Genomic DNA, 20,132 nt, shown 5'->3' with positions numbered 1-20,132 from the left:
TCTCCACCTCACTCTCTCCCCCCTCTCTCTCTCTCACTACCCCCTCTCTCTCTCCCACACTCTCGTTCTCTCTCTCTCCCCTCTCTATCTATCTCCCCCTCTCTAATTCCCTCACACTCTCTCTCTCACTCCCTCTCACTCCGTCTCTCCCCCTTCTCTCTCACTCCATCTCTTCCCCTCTCTCTCACTCCCTCTCTCCCTCTCTCACCCTGTCCCTCTCTCTCCCCCTCTCTCTCTCTATCCCACTCTCCTTTTCTCCCCCTCTCACTCTCTTCCCCCTCTCAATCTCTCCCACTCTCTGTCTCTTCCTCTCATTCTCTTTTCCTCTCACTCTCCCTCTCTGTTCGCCTCACTCTCCCTATCTCTCTCTTCTTCTCCCTTTCTCCCCCTCTCTCTCTCCCCTCTCTCTCCCTCCGCTCTCCTTCTCCCTCTTTCTCTCTCTCCCTCTCACTGTTTCTCCCTCTCACTCTCCACCTCTGTCTGTCTGTCTGTCTGTCTGTCTCTCTGTCACTCCCTCTCCCTCTCACTCTCTCCCTCACTCTCTCTCTCCCTTCAACTCCCTCACGCTCTCTCCATCTATCACTCTCTCTCTTTCCCCATTTCCCTCTCTCTTCCTCTTCCTCTCTCTTCCTCTCCCTCTCTCTTCCTCTCTCTCTCCCTCTCTCCTCTCCCTATCTCCCTCTCTCCCTCTCTCTCTTACCGTCTCTACCCCTCTCTCTCTCCCACCTCTCGCTCACTGTCTCTCACTCACTATCTCTCTCTCTCTCTCCCTCCCCCTCTCCCTTCCCCTCGCCCTCCCCCTCTCCCTCCCCAATCTCCCTCTCTCTCTCCCTCACTCTCTCCCTCAATCTCTCTTTCTCCACCTCTCCCTCTCCCTCCGCCCTCTCCACTCTCTCTCCCCATCTATCTTCCTCTCTCACAATCTCTCCCTTTCTCTCTCGCCCCACCCTCTCTCACTCTCTCCTCTCTCACTCTGTCTCCCCTTTCACTCTCACTCCCCCCTCTCTCTCTCTCACTCTCTCACCCCCTACCTCTCTCTCACTGTCTCACACATCTCCCTCGCTCCCACAACCCCTATCACCTCTCTTTCTCCCCCTCTCTCCCAATCTCTCCCCCTCACTCTCTCCACATATCTCTATCTATCTCTCACTCTATATATCTCACTCTCTATCTCTCTCCCCACCTCTCCCTCTCCCCCTCTCTCTCTCTCCCTCTTTCTATCTCTACCTCTTTCTCTCTCTCCTTCTTTCTCTCTCTCCTTCTTTCTCTCTCCCGATCTCACTTTCTCCCTCTCTCTATCTCTCCCGCTCTCCCTCTCTCTTCCTCTCACTCTCCAACTCTCTTCCTCTCACTCTACCTCTCTCTTCCTCTCACTCTCCCACTCTCCTTCTCTCTTCATCTCACTCTCCCTCTCTCTTCATCTCACTCTCCCTCTCTCCTCCACTCCTTCTCTCTCTCTCTCCCCCTCCCTCTCTCTCCTCCCTCTCTCTCTCTCTCTCTCCTCCCTCCCTCTCTCACCTCCCTCACTCTCTATCCCCACTCTATCTCTCACCCCTCTCTCTCTCACATCTCTCCCACCTCTCTCTATCGCTCTCTCTATCTCTCTCTCCCTATCTCTCTCTCCCTCTCCCTCTCGATCTACCTCTCTTTCCCCCTCTCTCCCTCTCCCACTTTTTCTCTCTCCCCCTCTCTCTCTCCTTCGCCCTCTCTCTCTCCCTCTCGTCTCTCTCCCTCTTTCTCTCTCTCCCTCTTTCTCTCTCTCCCTCTTTCTCTCTCAACCTCTCTCTCTCTCTCCCAGTCTCTCTCTCTTTCCCTTTCTCTTCCTCTCACTCTCCTTGTCTTTCACTGTCCCCCTCTCTCTCTGTCACTCTCTCCCTCTCCCTCACTCTTACTTTCTCCCTCCAACTCTCTATCCCTCTCTCCACCTCTCTCTCTCTCTCCCTCTCCCTCTCTCTTCCACACTCTCTCCCCCTCTCCCTCTCTCTTCCTATCACTCTCCCTCTCTCCATCTCTCTCTCTCTCCCCCACACTTTCTCCCTCTCACCCCCTCTCCCTTTCACCCTCTCTCTCCCCTCTCTCTCTCACCCTCACTCTCCCTCTCTTTCTCTCTCACTCTCTCTCTCCCTCTCTCTATTCTCCTCTCTCTATCTCTCTCGCTCCCCCCTCTCTCTCTCCTATCTCTCTCTCTCTCCCTCACTCTCTCTCCATCTCACTCTCTCTCTCTCTCCCTCTCTCTCTCTCCGCCTCCCTCTCTCTCTCTCTCCCCTCTCCCTCTCTCTCCACTCTCTCATTCTCTCTCCCCTCTCTCACACCTCCCTCTCTCCCCTCCCTCTCTCCCCCTCCCTCTCTCTCTCCCTCTCACTCTCTCTCCCTCGCCCTCTTTCTCTCCCTCGCACTCCCACCCCCCCTCGCCGTCTCTCTCTTCCTCGCCCTCTCTCTCTCTCCCTCGCCGTCTCTCTCTCCTTCGTCCTCTATCCATTCCTCGTCCTCTCTCTCTCCCTCCCTCCCTCCCACTCTTTCTCCCTCTCACTCCCCGTGTCTTTCTCTGTCCCTCTCTCTCTCTCTCTCCCTCTCCCTCTCTCTGTCACCCTTCAACTCTCTCTCCCTCTCTCCATCTTTCTCTCTCACTCCCTCTCTCGCTCTCTCTTCCTCTCACTCTCCCTCTATCTCTCCCCCCCGTCTTCCTCTCTCTCCCCGTCTATCTCTCTTCCTCTCTCCCTCTCTCTCCCTCTCTCTCTCCCCCTCTCTCTCCCCTCCCTCTCTCCTCCTCCACCTCTCTCTCCCCTCTCCCTCTTTCTCTCACCCCTCCCTTTCTCCCCCTCCACCTCTCTCTCTCTCTCCCGTCCCTCTCTCCCACTCCCTCTCCCTCTCTTTCTCTCACTCTCTCTCCCTCTCTCCATCCTCCTCTCTCTATCACTCTCCCTCTCTTGCTCCCTTCCCTCTCTCTCTCGATTTCTCTCTCTCTCTCTCTCTCCATCTCACTCTTCCCTCTCTCGCCCAATCACTCTCTCTCTCCCCCTCTACTCCACTCTCTCTCTCCCTTTCTCTCTCCCTTTCTCTCTCCCTTTCTCTCTCTCACTCTCCATCTCTCTCCCTCCTCCCCTCTATCTATCTCGCTCTCACTGTCACTCTCTCTCTCTCTCTCTCCTTCTGTCTCCCCCTCCCCTCCCTCTCACTCTGTCTCTCACTCTCCGTCTCTCTCCCTCTCTGTCTCCCTCTCACTCTCTCCCCGTCTCTATCTCTCCCCCTCCCCCTAGTTCTCTCTCTCCCTTCCTCTTTCACTCTATATCCCTCTCCCCTCTCTCTTCCTCTCTCTCATCTCTCTTTCCCTCTCTCTCTCTCTCTCTCCCTCTAACTCTCTCTCTCACTCGCTCTCTATCCCGACCCTCTCTCACCCTCCCTCAGTCTCTCTCCCATCTCTCTCTCCCCCTCTATCACTCCACCTCTCTCTCCCCCTTTCACTAGCCCCCACACTTCCTCTCTCTCTCTTTTGCTCTCCCTCTCTCCCTCCCTCTCTCACTCTTTCCCCTCTCTCCCTCTCTCCCCCTACCTTTCTCCCTCTGTCTCTCCCTCTCTCTCTCTTCCTCACTCTCTCTCTCCCTATCTCTCTCTCTCCCTCTCTCCATCTATCTCACTCTCCCTCTCACTCTACCGCTCACTCTCCCTCTCACTTTACCCCTCTCTTTCCCCCTCTCTCTCCCCCTCTCTCTCCCCCTCTTTCTCTCTCTCTCCCACTCCCTCTCTATCTCACTGTCCCTCTTTCTCTCTCCCTCTCACTCATTCTCCCTCTCACTTTCCCTCTCTCTCTGTCTGTCTGTCTGTCTGTCTCTCTCTCTCTCCCCCCTCCATCTCCCTCTCCCGCTTTCCCCCTCTCCCTCTCTCTCTGCCCCTCCCTCGCTCCCTTCCTCTCTCTATTTCTCTCGCTCTCTCGCTCTCTGCCCTCTCTCTCTTCCCCTCTCTCTCCCTCTCCTCTATCTCACTCTCTCTCCCTCTCACTCTCTCTCTCCCTCTGTCCCCCTGCTGTTCTCCCTCTTTCTCTCCCCCTCTCTCTCTCTCCCCCTCACTCACTCTTCTCCCTCACTCTTTCTCTCTCCCTTTATCTCTCTCACCCTCTCTCCATCTCTCTCTCTCTCTCTTTCTCCCTCACTCACCCGGTCCTTCTCTCTCCCTCTCCCCTCTCCCATTCTCGCTCTCTCTCTCTCCCCCTCTCTCTCCCCCTCTCCCTCTCTCCCTAAACCTCTCTCGCCCACTCCCTCTCTCCCCCTCTCCCTTTCTCCCGCTCTCTCTCTCTCTCCCTCTCTCTCTCTCCCTCTCTCTCCCTCTCCCTCGCTCACTCTCTATCTCTTTGCCCCTCCCTCTCTCCCCCTCCCACACGCACTCTCTCCCCCTCACTCTACCCCTCACTCTCCCCCTCACTCTCCCACCTCAATCTCCCCCTTCACTCACCCCCTAACTCATCCTCTCACTTTCCGTCTCACTCTCGCTCCTCCACTCTCTCACCCTCTCTCTCTCCTCCTCCTCTATCTCTCTCCCATCTTTCACTCTCTCCCCTCTCTCTCTCCCTGTCTCTCTCTCCTTCTCTCTCATTCTATCTCTCCTCCTCATCTCCCTCATTCCTTCTCCCCGTCTCTCTCTCTCCCTCTCTCTCCTTTCTCTCTCTCCTCCTCTCCCTCTTTCCCCTCTCTCTCTCTCTCCTGCTCCTCCTGTCTCCATCTCCCTCTCCCTCTCCCTCTCTCTCTCCCTCTCCCTTTCTCTCTCCCTCCCTCCCTCTCCCTCTCTATCTCCCCTCCCTCTCTTCCCCTCCCTCCGTCTCTCTCTCTCCCCCTCTCTCTATCCTTCTCCCTCTCTTGCTCTCTTCCCTCTCTCTCTCGCTCTCTTCCCTCTCTCTCTACCTCTCTCTCTCTCTCTCTCTCCCTCTCTCTCCCCTCCCTCTCTCACCCTCCCTCACTCTCGCTCTCCCCTTTCCTACATTCTCTTTCTCCCTTCTCTCTCCCTTTCTCTCTCCCTTTCTCTCTCCCTTCCTCTCACCCTTCCTCTCTCCCTTTCTCTCTCTCACTCTCCATCTCTCTCTCTCCTCCTCTCCATCTATCTCCCTCTCACTGTCTCTCTCTCTCTCTCTCTCCTTCTCTCTCTCTCTCTCTTCCCGTCTCTCTCCCCCTCTCCCTCCCTCTCACTCTCTCCCGCGCTCTCTCTCTCATTGTCTCTCTCACTCTATCCCCGTCTCTCTATCACCCCCTCCCGCTCCCTCGCTCTCTCACCCCCTCCCTCTCTCTCACTCTCTCTCTCTCACGGTCTCTCTTTCCCTCTGTCTCTCTCTGCCTCTCTCTCTCACTATCTCACTCTCTCTCAATCTCCATCTCCATCTCGCTCTCCTCCTCTCTCTCTTTCTCTATCTCTCTCTCTCTCTCGTCCTCTCTCTCTCACTCTTTCTATCCCTCTCACCCTCTCTCTCTCCTTCTACCACTCTCTCTCCACCTCCCTCTCTCACTCGCTCTCTCACCCCTCCCTCACTGCCCCTCTCTAATCTCCCCCTCTCACTCCCCCCTCACTCCCCTCTCACTCTCCCTCTCTCCTGATCTCTCTCTCTCCCTCCCTCTCTCACTCTCTCCTACTCTCTCCCACTCTCTCCCTCTGTCACCCTGCCCTTTTCCCCCGTCTCTCTCTCTCTCTCTCTCCCGCTCTCCATCTATCTCACTCTCCCTCTCACTCTCCCTCTCACTCTCCCTCTCCTTCTCTCTTTATCCCCCTCTTTACCCCTCTCTTTACCTCTCTCTTTCCCCTCTCTCTCTCCCTCGCTCCCACTGTCCCCCTGCTGTTCTCCCTCTTTCTCTCCCCTCTCTCCCTCTTCTCCCTCATTCTCTCTCTCTCCCTCTATCTCTCTCACCCTCTCTCCGTCAATCTCTCCATCTCTCTCCCTCACTCCCCCTATCCCTCTCTCTCTCCCCCTCCCATTCTCCTTCTCTTTCTCCCCCTCTCCCTCTCTCTCCCCCTCTCCCAACCCCTCTCTCTCCCTCTCTCCCGCTCTCCCTCTCTCTCTCTCTCTCTCTCTATCCCTCTATCTCTCTCTCTCTCTCCCTGTCTCTCTCTCTCTCTCCCTCTCCCCTCGCTCTCCCTCTTCCCCTCTCTCTCCCTCTCCCCTCTCTCTCCCTCCCCCCTCTCTCACCCTCTGCCCCTCTCTGTCACTCCCCCTCCCTCTGTCTCTCTCTCTCTTCTCCTCACTCTCTCTCTCCCTCTCTCTTCTCTCTCTCTCTCCTCCTCCTCGTCTCCCTCACTGTACTCTCTCCCTCTCTCCTCCACCTCCTGTCTCCCTCTCCCTCTCCCTCTACCTCTCTCTCTCGCCCTCTCTATCTCTCCCTCTCTCACTCTCTTCTGACTCTCTCTCTCACTCACCATCTCGTTTTCCTCCTCCCTCTCTATCTCTATCTCCCTCTCTGTCTCCTCCTCCTCTCTCTCCCTCTCTCTCCCTCTCTCCCTCCCTCCCTCTCCTACTCTCTCTCTCACTTTCTCGATCTCTCTATCTTGCTCACTCTGTCTCCCCACTCCCTATCTCCCCCTCACTCACTCTCTCTCCCACTCCCTCACTCTCTCCCCTCCTTCATTCTCTCTCTCCCGCTCCATCTCTCCCACTCTCCCCCTCACTCTCCCCCTCACTCTCCCACCTCACTCTCCCTCTCTTTCTCTCTCCATGTCTCCTCCAATCTCTCACTCTCTGTCTCTCTCCCCCTCTCTCACCCAATGTCCCTCTCTCTCTCCCTCCTGCTCTCTCTCTCTCTCCTGCTCTCTCCCTGCCCCTCTCCCTCTCATACTCCCCCACTCTCTCTCACTCTCTCCCTCTCTCCTCTGCCCATCTCCCTCTCTCACTCTCTCCCTCTCTCCCCTGCCCTCTCCCTCCCTCTCTCCCTCCCTCTCTCCCTCTCTCTCTCCCTGTCTCCCACACTCTCTCTCATAAGAACATAAGAACATAAGAAATAGGAGCAGGAGTAGGCCAATCGGCCCCTCGAGCTTGTTCCGCCATTCAATGAGGTCATGGCTGATCTGATCCTAACCTCAAATCTAAATTCATGTCCAATTTCCTGCCGGCTCCCCGTAACCTCTAATTCCCTTTACTTCTAGGAAACTGTCTATTTCTGTTTTAAATTGATTTAATGATGTAGCTTCCACAGCTTCCTGGGGCAGCAAATTCCACAGACCTACTACCCTCTGAGTGTAGAAGTTTCTCCTCATCTCAGTTTTGAAAGAGCAGCCCCTTATTCTAAGATTATGCCCCGTAGTTCTAGTTTCACACATCCTTGGGAACATCCTTACCGCATCCAGCCGATCAAGACCCTTCACAATCTTATATGTTTCAATAAGATCGCCTCTCATTCTTCTGAACTCCAATGAGTAAGATTAATAACTCCAATTATCCCCTTCATCCAATTATCCCCTTCATCTGACGAAGGGGATAATCTCCGAAAGCTTGTGATTTTAAAATAAATTTGTTGGACTATAACCTGGTGTTGTAAGATTCCTTACATTTGTCCAATGAGTAGAGTCCCAATCTACTCAACCTCTCCTCATATGTCCACCCCCTCATCCCCGGGTTTAACCGAGTGAACCTTCTTTGTACTGCCTCGAGAGCAAGTATGTCTTTTCTTAAGTATGGACACCAAAACTGTATGCAGTATTCCAGGTGCGGTCTCACCAATACCTTATATAACTGCAGCAATACCTCCCTGTTATCCACGAGCAATAAAAGCCAACATTCCGTTGGCCTTCTTGATCACCTGCTGCACCTGCATACTAACTTTTGATTTTCTTGCACTAGGACCCCCAGATCCCTTTGTACTGCAGTACTTTCCAGTTTCTCGCCATTAAGATAATAACTTGCTCTCTGATTTTTCCTGCCAAAGTGCATAATCTCACATTTTCCAATATTGTATTGCATCTGCCAAATCTCCGCCCACTCACCCAACCTGTCTATATCCCCCTGTAGGTTTTTTAGGTCCTCCTCACTCTCTCCTTTCCCTTCCATCTTTGTATCATCTGCAAACTTTGATATGTTACACTCGATCCCCTCCTCCAAATCGTTAATATAGATTGTAAAGAGTTGGGGACCCAGCACCGACTCCTGCGGAACACCACTGGCTACTGGTTGCCAGTCCGAGAATGAACCATTTATCCCAACACCCTGCTTCCTGTTAGATAACCAATCCTCCACCCATGCCAGAATATTACCCCCAATCCAGTGATTCTTTATCTTGAGCAATAATATTTTATGTGGCACCTTGTCGAATGCCTTCTGCAAGTCTAAATACACTACGTCCACTGGTTCCCCATTATCCACCCTGTACGTTCTGTCCTCAAAGAACTCAAGCAAATTTGTCAGACATGACTTCCCCTTCGTAAAGCCATGCTGACTTTATAGAGTCATAGAGTTATACAGCACGGATAGAGACCCTTCGGCCCATCGCGTCCGCGCCGGCCATCAAGCCCTGTCCAATCTGATCCCATATTCCAGCATTTGGTCCGTAGCCTTGTATGCTTTGGCATTTCAAGTGCTCATCCAAATGCTTCTTGAATTTTGTGAGGGTTCCTGCCTCCACAACCCTTTCAGGCAGTGAGTTCCAGACTCCAACCACCCTCTGGGTGAAAAAGTTCTTTCTCAAATCCCCTCTAAACCTCCCGCCTTTTACCTTGAATCAATGCCCCCTTGTTAAAGAACCCCCAACGAAGGGAAAAAGCTCCTTAGTATCCTTCCTATCTGTGCCCCTCATAATTTTGTACACCTCAATCATGTCCCCCCTCAGCCTCCTCTGCTCCAAGGAAAACAAACACAATCTTCCCAGTCTCTCTTCATCTCCTGTGGGGGACTTTATCGAAGGCCTTACTGAAATCCATGTATACCACATCCACTGCGTTACCCTCATCCACACGCCGAGTCACCCCCACAAATAATTCAATCGAATTAGTCAGACATGATCTTCCCTTGACAAAGCCATGTTGACGATCCCTGATTAATCCTTGCTTCTCCAAGTGGAGACTAATTTTGTCCTTCAGAATTTTTTCCAATAATTTTCCTGCCACTGATGTTAGGCTCACTGGCCTGTAGTTCCCCGGTTTTTCCCTACTCCCCTTCTTGAATAATTGTACTGCATTAGCGGTTCTCCAGTCCTCTGGCACATCCCCTGTGGCCAGAGAGGTTCTGAACATATGTGTTAGAGCCCCCGCAATCTCCTCCTTTGCCTCACACAGTAGCGTGGGAGACATTTCGTCCGGGCCTGGGGATTTATCCATTTTTAGGCCTGCTAAAACCGCCAATACCTCCTCCCGCTCGATGTTAATATGTTCGAGTATATCACAGTCCCCCTGCCGTATTTCTATGTCTACATCGTCCTTCTCCATAGTGAAAACAGATGCAAAAATTCATTTAGAACCCCTCCTACATCTGCCGGCTCCACACACAGATTGCCATTTCTGTCCCTAATGGGCCCTATTTTTTCCCGAGTCATCCTCTTACCCTTAATATACTTATAAAACATCTTAGGATTTTCCTTTATTTTGCTCGCCAGTATTATTTCATGGCCCCTTCTTGATATCCTAATTTCTTTTTTAAGTATCCCCCTGCACTTTTTGTACTCCTCTCGGGCTTCCTCCGTCTTTCGCCTTTTGTATCTGCCAAAAGCCCTCCTTTTTTTCCTAATCCATTCTCGTATATCCCCTGACATCCAAGGTTCCCTGGGTTCTTGGAACCGCCCTTGACCTTTACGGGAACATGTTGCCATTGTATGATCTCAATCTCCCTTCTGAAAGACTCCCATTGCTCCGATGCGGATTTTCCTACAAGCAGCTGATCCCAGTCCATTTTGGCCAGATCCTGCCTTATCCTATTAAAATCGGCCTTCCCCCAATTTAGAACTTTTATTTCCGGCCCCTACCTGTCCTTTTCCATGACCACCTTAAATCTCACGACTTTGTCCTATTAAATTATGCTTATCCAAATGTTCCGCTATTGTCTCCTTAATAATAGACTCCAAAATTTTACGCACCACAGATGTTAGGCTAACTGGTCGAGAATTTCCAGCCTTCTGCCTACTACCCTTTTTAAATAAGGGTGTTACATTAGCAGTTTTTCAATCTGCTGGGACCTTTGCTGAGTCCAGAGAATTTTGGAAAATTATTACCAAAGCATCCACAATCCCTACTGTTCAGCTTTTTTGCCATCTCCATGTTTCCCACCTTTAATTTCCCGGTCTCATCCTCTTCGGGACCTACGTTTGCCTTAGCCACCCTTTTTCTTTTTATAGAACGATAGAAACTCTTGCTATCTGTTTTTATATTTTTTACTAATTTATTTTCATAATCTATCTTCCCTTTCTTAATCAATCCTTTAGTTACTTTTTGCTGTCTTTTGAAGAATTCCCAATCTTCTATCCTCCCACTAAGTTTGGCTACCTTATATGTCCTTGTTTTTAGTCGGATACTATCCTTAATTTCTTTACTTAGCCACGGATGGCTGTCATTTCTTTTACACTCTTTTTTCCTCAGTGGAATATATATTTTTTGAAAGTTGTAAAATAACTCCTTAAATGAACACCTCTGCTCATGTACCGTCTTACTCTTTAATCTATTTTCCAAGTCCACTTTAATCAATTCCGCTCTCAGACCATCATAGTCTCCTTTATTCAAGCTCAGTCCGCTTGTTTGAGAACAAAACTTCTCATCCTCGAATTGGATATGGAGTGTAATCATGATATGGTCACTCATTCCAATGGGATTCTTAACTAGGACATTATTAATTAATCCTGGCTCATTACACAGGACCAGGTCCAAGGTTGCCTGCCCCCTTGTAGGATCAGTTGCATACTGCTCAAGAAATCCATCCCTAATACACTCAATAAACTCTTCCTCAAGGCTGCCCTGCCCAATTTGATTTGTCCAGTTAATATGATAGTTAAAATCCACCATAATTATAGCTGTTCCCTAATTACATGCACCGACTATTTTCTGATTAATACGACTTCCAGCAGAGTTGCAACTATTAGGAGGCCTATAAACTACGCCCACGAGCGTTTTTTTTTCCCCTTATTATTCCTTATCTCTATACAAACTGTTTCATTGTCCTGATCCTTTGTCCCAATATAATTTCTCTGTATGACAGTGATTCCTTCCTTTATTAACATAGCCACCCCACCTCCCCTTCCTTCCTGTCCTTCCTGATTGTTAAATACCCTGGCATATTTAATTCCCAGCCGTTGTCACCCTGCAGCCATGTTTCTGTAATGGCCACAAGATCATACCAATACGTAGTTATTTGTGCCATTATCTCGTCCATTTTGTTACCAATGCTATGTGCATTCAGATAAAGAACTTTCAAATATGTTTTGTGATACTTAGTTCCTGCTTTTTCCTTTTTTAACACTTTACCTTTTACTCCATATCTTCTGTCCCTTCCTGACACACTTTCCTCTGTCTCCCTGCTCAGGTTTCCAACCCCCTGCCACAGCTTTGATGCTGGGTTAATCGCCTTACGCCTTCGAGTTTTTATTTTATCTGTCGTGCCTAAAGTACACTTTCTTTCCGCTGCTCTACGCTTTTCCCTTTCCCTTGTTCTTGAACAACTGTTTGTTCTATTTGTATCTCACTCATTCTCTCTCCCTCACTCTCTCTCGCTCACTCTCCCTCTCTCCCCCTCTCTCCCCCTCACTCTCCCAACTCTCTCACCCCCTCACTCTCTCCCTCATTCTCCCCCTCACTCTCCCCCCTTTCTCTCTCCATCTCTCCTCCAGTCTCTTTCTCCCTGTCTCTCTCCCCCTCTCTCACTCACTGTCCCAATCTCTCTCCCACCTGCTCGCTCTCTCTCTCTCCTGCTCGCTCTCTCCCCCTCTCCCACCCACACTCGCCCACCATCTCTCACTCTCTACCTCTCGCCTCTGCCCTTCTGCCTCTCAACCTCTCTCCCTCCCTCCCCTGCTCTTCTCCCTCTCACTCTCTCTCTCTCTCCCTCTCCCATTCTCCCTCTCTCTCCCTCCTCCCTCCCTCTCTCCCTCTCTCTCTCTCCTCCCTCTCTCTCTCTCTCTCCCTCTCTCCCTCTCTCCCCCAACCTCACTCTCTCTCCCCCCTCTCCCTCTCTCTTCGCCAACTCTCTCTTCGCCGCCTGTCTCTCTTCTCCACTCTCTCTCCTCCTCTCTCTCTCTCCTCCACAGTCTCTCTCACACCATGTCTCTCTCTCTCACTCTCTCACTCCCTCTCTATCTCACTCTGTCTCTCCTCCACTCTCTTTCTCTCTCCCCTCCCTCTCACTCTGTCTCTCCCCCTCTCACTTTCTCCCTCTCACTCTCCCCCTCTCTCTCTGTCTCCCCCATTCTCTCTGTCTCTCTCTCTCTCTCTCTGTCTCTCCCTCTCCCCTGCCATAGAGTCATAGAGTCATAGAGCCATACAGCACGGATAGAGGCCCTTCGGCCCATCGTGTCCGCGCCGGCCTTCAAGCCCTGTCTACTCTAATCCCATATTCCAGCATTTGGTCCGTAGCCTTGTATGCTATGGCATTTCAAGTGCTCATCCAAATGCTTCTTGAATGTTGTGAGGGTTCCTGCCTCCACAACCCTTGTCAGGCAGTGAGTTCCAGACTCCAACCACCCTCTGGGTGAAAAAGTTCTTTCTCAAATCCCCTCTAAACCTCCCGCCTTTTATCTTGAATCTATGTCCACTTGTTATAGAACCCTCAACGAAGGGAAAAAGCTCCTTTGTATCCATCCTATCTGTGCCCCTCATAATTTTGTACACCTCAATCATGTCCCCCCTCAGCCTCCTCTGCTCCAAGGAAAACAAACACAATCTTCCCAGTCTCTCTTCATAGCTGAAGCGCTCCAGCCCTGGTAACATCCTGGTGAATCTCCTCTGCACCCTCTCCAAAGCGATCACATCCTTCCTGTAGTGTGGCGACCAGAACTGCACACAGTACTCCAGCTGTGGCCTAACCAGTGTTTTATACAGCTCCATCATAACCTCCTTGCTCTTATATTCTATGCCTCGGCTAATAAAGGCAAGTATCCCATATGCCTTCTTTACCACCTTATCTACCTGTTCCGCCGCCTTCAGGGATCTGTGAACTTGCACAACAAGATCCCTCTGACCCTCTGTCTTGCCGAGGGTCCTCCCATTCATTGTGTATTCCCTTGCCTTGTTAGTCCCTCCAAAGTGCATCACCTCGCACTTTTCCGGGTTAAATTCCATTTGCCACTGTTCCGTCCATCTGAACAACCCATCTATATCGTCCTGCAGACTGAGGCTATCCTCCTCACTATTTACCACCCTACGAATCTTTGTATCATCAGCGAACTTACTGATCATACCTTTTACATTCATATCCAAGTCATTAATGTAGACCACAAACAGCAAGGGACCCAGCACCGATCCCTGTGGTACCCCACTGGCCACAGGCTTCCAGTCACAAAAACAACCTTCGACCATCACCCTCTGCCTTCTGCCACTAAGCCAGTTTTGTATCCAAAGTGCCAAGGCACCCTGGATTCCATGGGCTCGTACCTTCTTGACCAGTCTCCTGTGGGGGACTTTATCGAAGGCCTTACTGAAATCCATGTATACCACATCCACTGCGTTACCCTCATCCACACGCCTAGTCACCCCCTCAAAAAATTCAATCAAATTAGTCAGACATGATCTTCCCTTGACAAAGCCATGTTGACTATCCCTGATTAATCCTTGCTTCTCCAAGTGGAGACTAATTTTGTCCTTCAGAATTTTTTCCAATAATTTTCCTACCACTGATGTTATGCTCACTGGCCTGTAGTTCCCTGCTTTTTCCCTACTCCCCTTCTTGAATAATGGTATTACATTAGCGGTTCTCCAGTCCTCTGGCACATCCCCTGTGGCCAGAGAGGTTCTGAATATATGTGTCAGAGCCCCCGCAATCTCCTCCTTTGCCTCACACAGTAGCCTGGGATACATTTCGTCCGGGCCTGGGGATTTATCCATTTTTAGGCCTGCTAAAACCGCCAATACCTCCTCCCGCTCGATGTTAATATGTTCGAGTATATCACAGTCCCCCTGCCGTATTTCTATTTCTACATCGTCCTTCTCCATAGTGAAAACAGATGCAAAGAATTCATTTAGAACCCCTCCTACATCTGCTCCACACACAGATTGCCATTTTTGTCCCTAATGGGCCCTATTTTTTCCCTAGTCATTCCTCTTACCCTTAATATACTTATAAAACATCTTAGGATTTTCCTTTATTTTGCTCGCCAGTGTTATTTCATGGCCCCTCCTTGATCTCCTAATTTCGTTTTTAATTATCCCCCTGCACTTTTTTACTCCTCCAGGGCTTCCTCCGTCTTTAGCCTTTTGTATCTGCCAAAAGCCCTCCTTTTTTTCCGAATCCATCCTCGTATATCCCCTGACATCCAAGGTTCCCTGGAGTTCTTGGAACCACCCTTGACCTTTACGGGAACATGTTGCGATTGTATGATCTCAATCTCCCTTCTGAAAGACTCCCATTGCTCCGATGCGGATTTTCCTACAAGCAGCTGATCCCAGTCCATTTTGGCCAGATCCTGCCTTATCCTATTAAAATCGGCCTTCCCCCAATTTAGAACCTTTATTTCCGGCCCCTCCCTGTCCTTTTCCATGACCACCTTAAATCTCACCGAATTATGGTCACTGTCACCAAAGTGCTCACCTGCTAGCACTTCTTCCGCTTGGCCGGCCACATTCCCTAGAATTAGGTCCAGTACCGCCCCCTCTCTTGTAGGACTTTCTACATGCTGGCTCAAAAAGCTCTCCTGGATGCACGTTAAGAATTTTGTACCCTCTAAGCCTTTTCCACTCTGAGTATCCTAGTTAATGTTGGGGAAGTTGAAATCCCCCACGATTATTACCCTATTATTTGCACAATTTTCTGAGATTTGCCTCCATATCTGTTCCTCGATCTCCCCCTGACTGTTTGGGGGCCTATAGTACACTCCCATCAAAGTGCTTGCCCCCTTTTTGCTTTAAGCTCCACCCATATGGCCTCATTAGAGGAACCTGCTAATATATCATCCCTCCTTATGGCAGTAATTGATTCTTTAATTAATATTGCGACCCCCCCTCCTCTTATACCTCCCCCTCTGTCTCGCCTGAAGATTCTGTACCCCGGAATATTGAGCTGCCAGTCTTGCCCCTCCCTCAACCATGTCTCTGTGACAGCAACAATATCATACTCCCATGTGTTTATCAACACCTTCAGTTCATCCACGTTATTCGCAAGACTCCTTGCATTAAAATAGATGCCATCCAGCCTTGCCCTTACATATTTGCCCTGTCTTCCAAGCTGACTTGTTTTTTTCTCTATATTTGGCTGCACATCACCCCCTATTGTAGCTCCACTCTGTATCCCATCCCCCTGCCAAGTATCCCTCTGTCTCTCCCTCTTTCTCTCTCTCCCTCACTCTCTCTCCCCCTCTCTCCATCTATCTCTCTCTCTCTCCCTCTCTCCCTCTCTCCCCTGCTCCCTCTCTGTCCCTCTCACTCTCTCTCTGTCTCCCCCTCTCCCATTCTCCCTCTCTCTCTCCCCCTCCCTCTCTCACTCTACCTCTCACTCTCCCTCTCTATCTCTACCCCTCTATCTCTCTCCCTCTCCCTCTCTCACTCTCTCTCTCTCTCCCCCTCCCTCTCTCCCCCAACCTCACTCTCTCTTTCCCCCTCTCTCCCCTCTCCCACTCTCACCCCCACTCTCTCTCCTCCACTCCCTCTCTCTCCTCCCTCTATCTCCCTCTCTCACTCTCACCACTCTCTCTCTCTCTCACTCCCCCTCTCTCTCCCCCTCTCTCCCCCCTCTCTACCTCTCCCTCTTCTCCTCTCCCTCTCCTCCTCACTCTCCACCTCACTTTCACCCCCACTCTCCCCCCCAACTCTCCCCCTCAGTCTCCACCCCAACTCTCCCCCCAATCTCCACCCTCACTCTATCTCCTCCACTCTCTCTCTCTTTGCTCCTCCTTTATCTCTTTCCCCTTTCTAAATATCCCCTTTCTCTCTCTCAGTCTCTCTCTTTCAGTCTCTCTCTCCTCTTCATCTCCCTCTCTCCCTCTCTCCTTCACTCTCTCTGACTCTCCTTCTTTCTGTCTCTCTGTCTCTCTCTCTCCCTCTCCCCCTCTCTCCCTCTCTTCCCCACTCTCTCTCCCTCTCCCGCTCTCTCTGTCACTCCCCCTCTCTCTGTGTCTCTCAATCTCTCCTCCACCTCACGTTCTCTCTCCCTCTCTCTCCTCTCTCGCTCTCCTGCTCCTATCCCTCTCTGCTCTCCCTCTCTCCTCCTCCTCCTATCTCCCTCTTTCTCTCCAACTCCCTCTCTCTCGACCTCTCTCTCTCGCCCTCTCTCTCTCGCCCTCTCTCTCTCTCCCTCACTCTCTCTCTCTCTCACTCTCTCTCTCACTCTCTCTCTCACTCTCCATCTCCCTCTCCTCCTCTCTCTCTATCTCCCTCTCTCTCCTCCTCCTCCTCTCTCTCTCCCTGTCTCTCTCCCCCTCTCTCACTCACTGTCCCTCTCTCTCTCTATCTCTCTCTCTCTCTCTCCTGCTATCTCTCTACCCCTCTCCCTCTCAAACTCCCCCACCCTCTCTCACTGTCTCCCTCTCGCCTCGGCCCTTAACCATCTCTCACTCTCTCCCCTGCCCTTCTCCCGCCCTCTCTCCATCTCTCAAACTCTCTCTCTCCCCCTCTCTATCTACTTCTCTCCCTCACTCTCTCTCACTCACTCCCTCTCCCTCACTCTCTCTCTCCCTCTCTCTCCCTCTTTCTCTTTGTCTCCCCTCCCTCTCTCTCTCGCTCCGTCTCTCTCTCCCCTGCCCTTCTCCCTCTGTCTCTCGCTCTCTCTCTCTGTTCCTCACTCTCTCTCCCTCTCTCCCTCTCACTCTCTCTCTCCCACTCTCACATTCTCCCTCTCTCTCGCCCTCTCTCTCTCGCCCTCTCTCTCTCTCCCTGTCTCTCTCCCCCTCTCTCACTCACTGTCCCGCTCTATCTCTTTCTATCTCTCTCTCTCCTGCTATCTCTCTACCCCTCTCCCTCTCAAACTCCCCCACCCTCTCTCACTGTCTCCCTCTCGCCTCGGCCCATATCCCTTTCTCACTCTCTCCCCTGCCCTTCTCCCGCTCTCTCTCCCTCTCTCAATCTCTCTCTCTCCCCTCTCTCTCTACTTCTCTCCCTCACTCTCTCTCACTCACTCTCTCTCCCTCACTCTCTCTCTCCCTCTCTCTCTCTCTTTCACTTTCTATTTCTTTATCTCTCTCTCCCTCTCTCCCTCTTTATCTCACTCTGTCTCTCCTCGACTCTCTATCTCTCACCCTCTTTCTCTTTCTCTCCCCTCCCTCTCTCTCTCTCCCTCTCTCTCTCCCCTGCCCGTCTCCCTCTGTCTCTCGCTCTCTCTCTGTCCCTCCCTCTCTCTCTCCCTCTCTCTCCCTCTTTCTCTTTCTCTCCCCTCCCTGTCTCTCTCGCTCCCTCTCTCTCTCCCCTGCCCTTCTCCCTCTGTCTCTCGCTCTCTCTCTCTGTCCCTCACTCTCTCTCTCCCTCTCTCTCCCTCTTTCTCTTTCTCTCTCCCTCCCTGTCTCTCTCGCTCCCTCTCTCTCTCCCCTGCCCTTCTCCCTCTGTCTCTCGCTCTCTCTCTCTGTCCCTCACTCTCTCTCTCCCTCTCTCACCCTCTTTCTCTTTCTCTCCCCTCCCTCTCTCTCTCTCCCTCTCTCTCTCCATCTGTTTATCGCTCTCTCTCTGTCCCACCCTCTCTCTCTCCCTCTCTCCCTCTCACTCTCTCTCTCCCCCTCTCCCATTCTCCCTCTCTCTCTCTCTCTTCTTCTCTCCCCCTCACTCTCTCTCTCCCCCTCTCCCATTCTCCCTCTCTCTCCCCCTCTCTCACTCTCACTCTCTCTCTCCCCCTCTCCCATTCTCCTTCTCTCTCTCTCTCTCTCGCTCTCTCCCTCTCTATCTCACTCTGTCTCTCCTCCACTCTCTCTCTCTACCTCTTTCTCTTTCTCTCCCCTCCCTCTCTCTCTCTCCCTCCCTCCCTCCCCTGCCCTTCTCCCTCTGTCTCTCTCTCTCCCTCTGTCACTCTCACTCTCCCCCTCCCTCTCTCCCCCACCCTCACTCTCTCTCTCCCCCTCTCTCCCCTCTCCCTCTCTCTTCCCCTCTCCCTCTCTTTTCCCCCTCTCTCTTCCTCCACGCTCTCTCCTCCACGCTCTCTCCTCCACTCTCTCCCTTCCACTCTCTCTCTCTCCTCCACACTCTCTCTCTCCTCCACTCTCTCTCCTACCTCAATCTCCCCTCTCTCTCACTCTCACTCTCACTCTCTCCCCTCTCTCTCACTGTCTCACTCCCTCTCTCTCCCTCTCTCTCGCCCCCTCCCTCTCTCCGACTCCCTCTCTCCCTCTCCCTCTCTCCGACTCCCTCTCTATCTCTCTCTCTCCTACCCTCTCTCTCCTCCTCTCTCTCCTCTCTCTCTCTCCTCCACTCTATCCTCCTTCTCTCTCTCCTCCTCACTCTCTCTCTCCCTCTCTACCTGTCACTTTCTACCTCTCACTCTCTCCCTCTCTCTCTGTCTCCTCCACTCTCTCTGTTTCTCTCTCTGCCTCTCTGTCTCTCGCTCTCTCTCCCTCCCCTGCCCTTCTCCCTCTGTCTCTCCCCCTCACTTCTCTCTCCCTCTCTCCATCTATCTCTTTCTCTCTCCTTCCCTCCCTCTCTCCCCTGCTCCCGCTCTCTCACGCTCACTCTCTCTCTCCCCGTCTCCCATCTCCCTCTCTCTCGCCCCCTCCCTCTCTCTCTCGCTCCCCTCTCTCCCTCTCAATCTCCCTCTCTATCGCTACCCCTCCATCTCTCTCTCTCTCCCCTCCCTCTCTCCCCCACCCTCACTCTCTCTCTCCCATTCACCCCTCTCCCTCTCTCTCCCCCTCTCCCTCTTTCTCCCCCTCTCCTCTCTCTTCACCCCTCTCTCTCCTCCACTCGCTCACCTCCACTCTCTCCTCCACTCTCTCTCTCTCCCACTCTCTCTCTCTCCCCTCTATCTCTCTCTCACTCTCTCTCCCCCTCTCTCTCTCTCACTCCCTCTCTCACCCTCTCTCCCCCTCCTCTCTCACTCTCCCTCTCTCTCTCTCTTCCTCTCTTCCTCTCTCTCTCTCCCTCTCTCTCTCTCTCCCTCTCTCCCATTCTGTCCTCCTCCTCTCTCTCTCTGCTTCTCTCTCTCTCTCCGCCCTCTCTCTCCCTCCCACTCTCTCTCCACCTCACTCTCTCCCTCTCTCCCCCTCACTCTCTCTCTCTCCCGCTCTCTCTCTCTCCCTCTCTCCCTCACTCTCTCTCTCTCTTTCTCCTACTATCTATCTATCTCCCTCTCTCTGTCTCTCTATCTCTCCCTCTGTCCCCCTCCCTCTCTTACTCTCTCTCTCACTGCCTCTCTCTCGCACTCCCCCTCTCTCTCTCTCCGTCTCTCTCTCTCACTCTCTCACTCTCCATCTCGCTCTCCTCCTCTCTCTCTATCTCTATCTCCCTCTCTCTCTCCAACTCTCTCTCTCTCCCCCTCTCTCCCTCTCTCACTTTCTCCCTGTGTGTGTGTCTCTCTCTTTCTCTCTCTCTCTCTCTCCCTCTCTCACTTACTTTCTCTCTGTCTCTCTCACTCTCTCTCTCTTGATTTCCAGGACCGGGTTCGTTCCGAGACGTTAATGGAACAGCTCTTCCCGCCTCTGCCCACCTCGGTCGGCCCGGTGGGGTCCCTCCCTCGGCATCCCAGCCCCCCACACCCTCCCCACCGGGGGGCACCCTGGTACCGGGTGCCAGGCCCAAGAGGGCGGGGGCAGAGCACGGGCAACAGAAGGCCAAGGAGAGGAAGAGGACGAGGAAAGTGACGGCGACAGAGAGGGAGAGTCCGCGGAAGGACGAGCTTTGAGCGAAGGGGGAAGGGGAGGAGAGGAAGGGCCTGGGTGATGGAGGGGGAGGGGGGAGGGCCGGGGTGGTGATTGAAGGGAGGGGCCGGGGTGGTGATTGATGGGTAGAGGCCGGGGTGGTGATTGAGGGCGAGGGCCGGGTTTGTGATTGACGGGGGGCTGGGTGGTGTTGAGGGGGAGGGGCCGGGGTGATGATTGAGGGGGAGGGGCCGGGGTGGTGATGGAGGGTTGAGG

At 52.3% G+C, this 20,132-nt stretch overlaps 1 protein-coding gene across 1 annotated transcript in view; it reads left to right on the top strand.

Moving 5' to 3' along the window:
• Nucleotides 1-19,926, top strand: part of LOC137310604 (prolyl 3-hydroxylase 1-like) — a 117,014-nt gene extending 97,088 nt beyond the window's left edge. Inside the window, exon 15 of the mRNA XM_067978329.1 lies at nucleotides 19,653-19,926. Coding sequence (XP_067834430.1) covers nucleotides 19,653-19,859 — 207 coding nt within the window. The 3' untranslated portion in view covers nucleotides 19,860-19,926. The remainder of the gene's footprint in view (nucleotides 1-19,652) is intronic.
• The last annotated feature ends 206 nt before the right edge of the window (nucleotides 19,927-20,132 follow it).

Source organism: Heptranchias perlo, unplaced genomic scaffold (genome assembly GCF_035084215.1).
Source record: "Heptranchias perlo isolate sHepPer1 unplaced genomic scaffold, sHepPer1.hap1 HAP1_SCAFFOLD_264, whole genome shotgun sequence".
Lineage (NCBI taxonomy): Eukaryota > Metazoa > Chordata > Chondrichthyes > Hexanchiformes > Hexanchidae > Heptranchias > Heptranchias perlo.
This window is presented reverse-complemented; position numbering and strand designations above follow the sequence as displayed.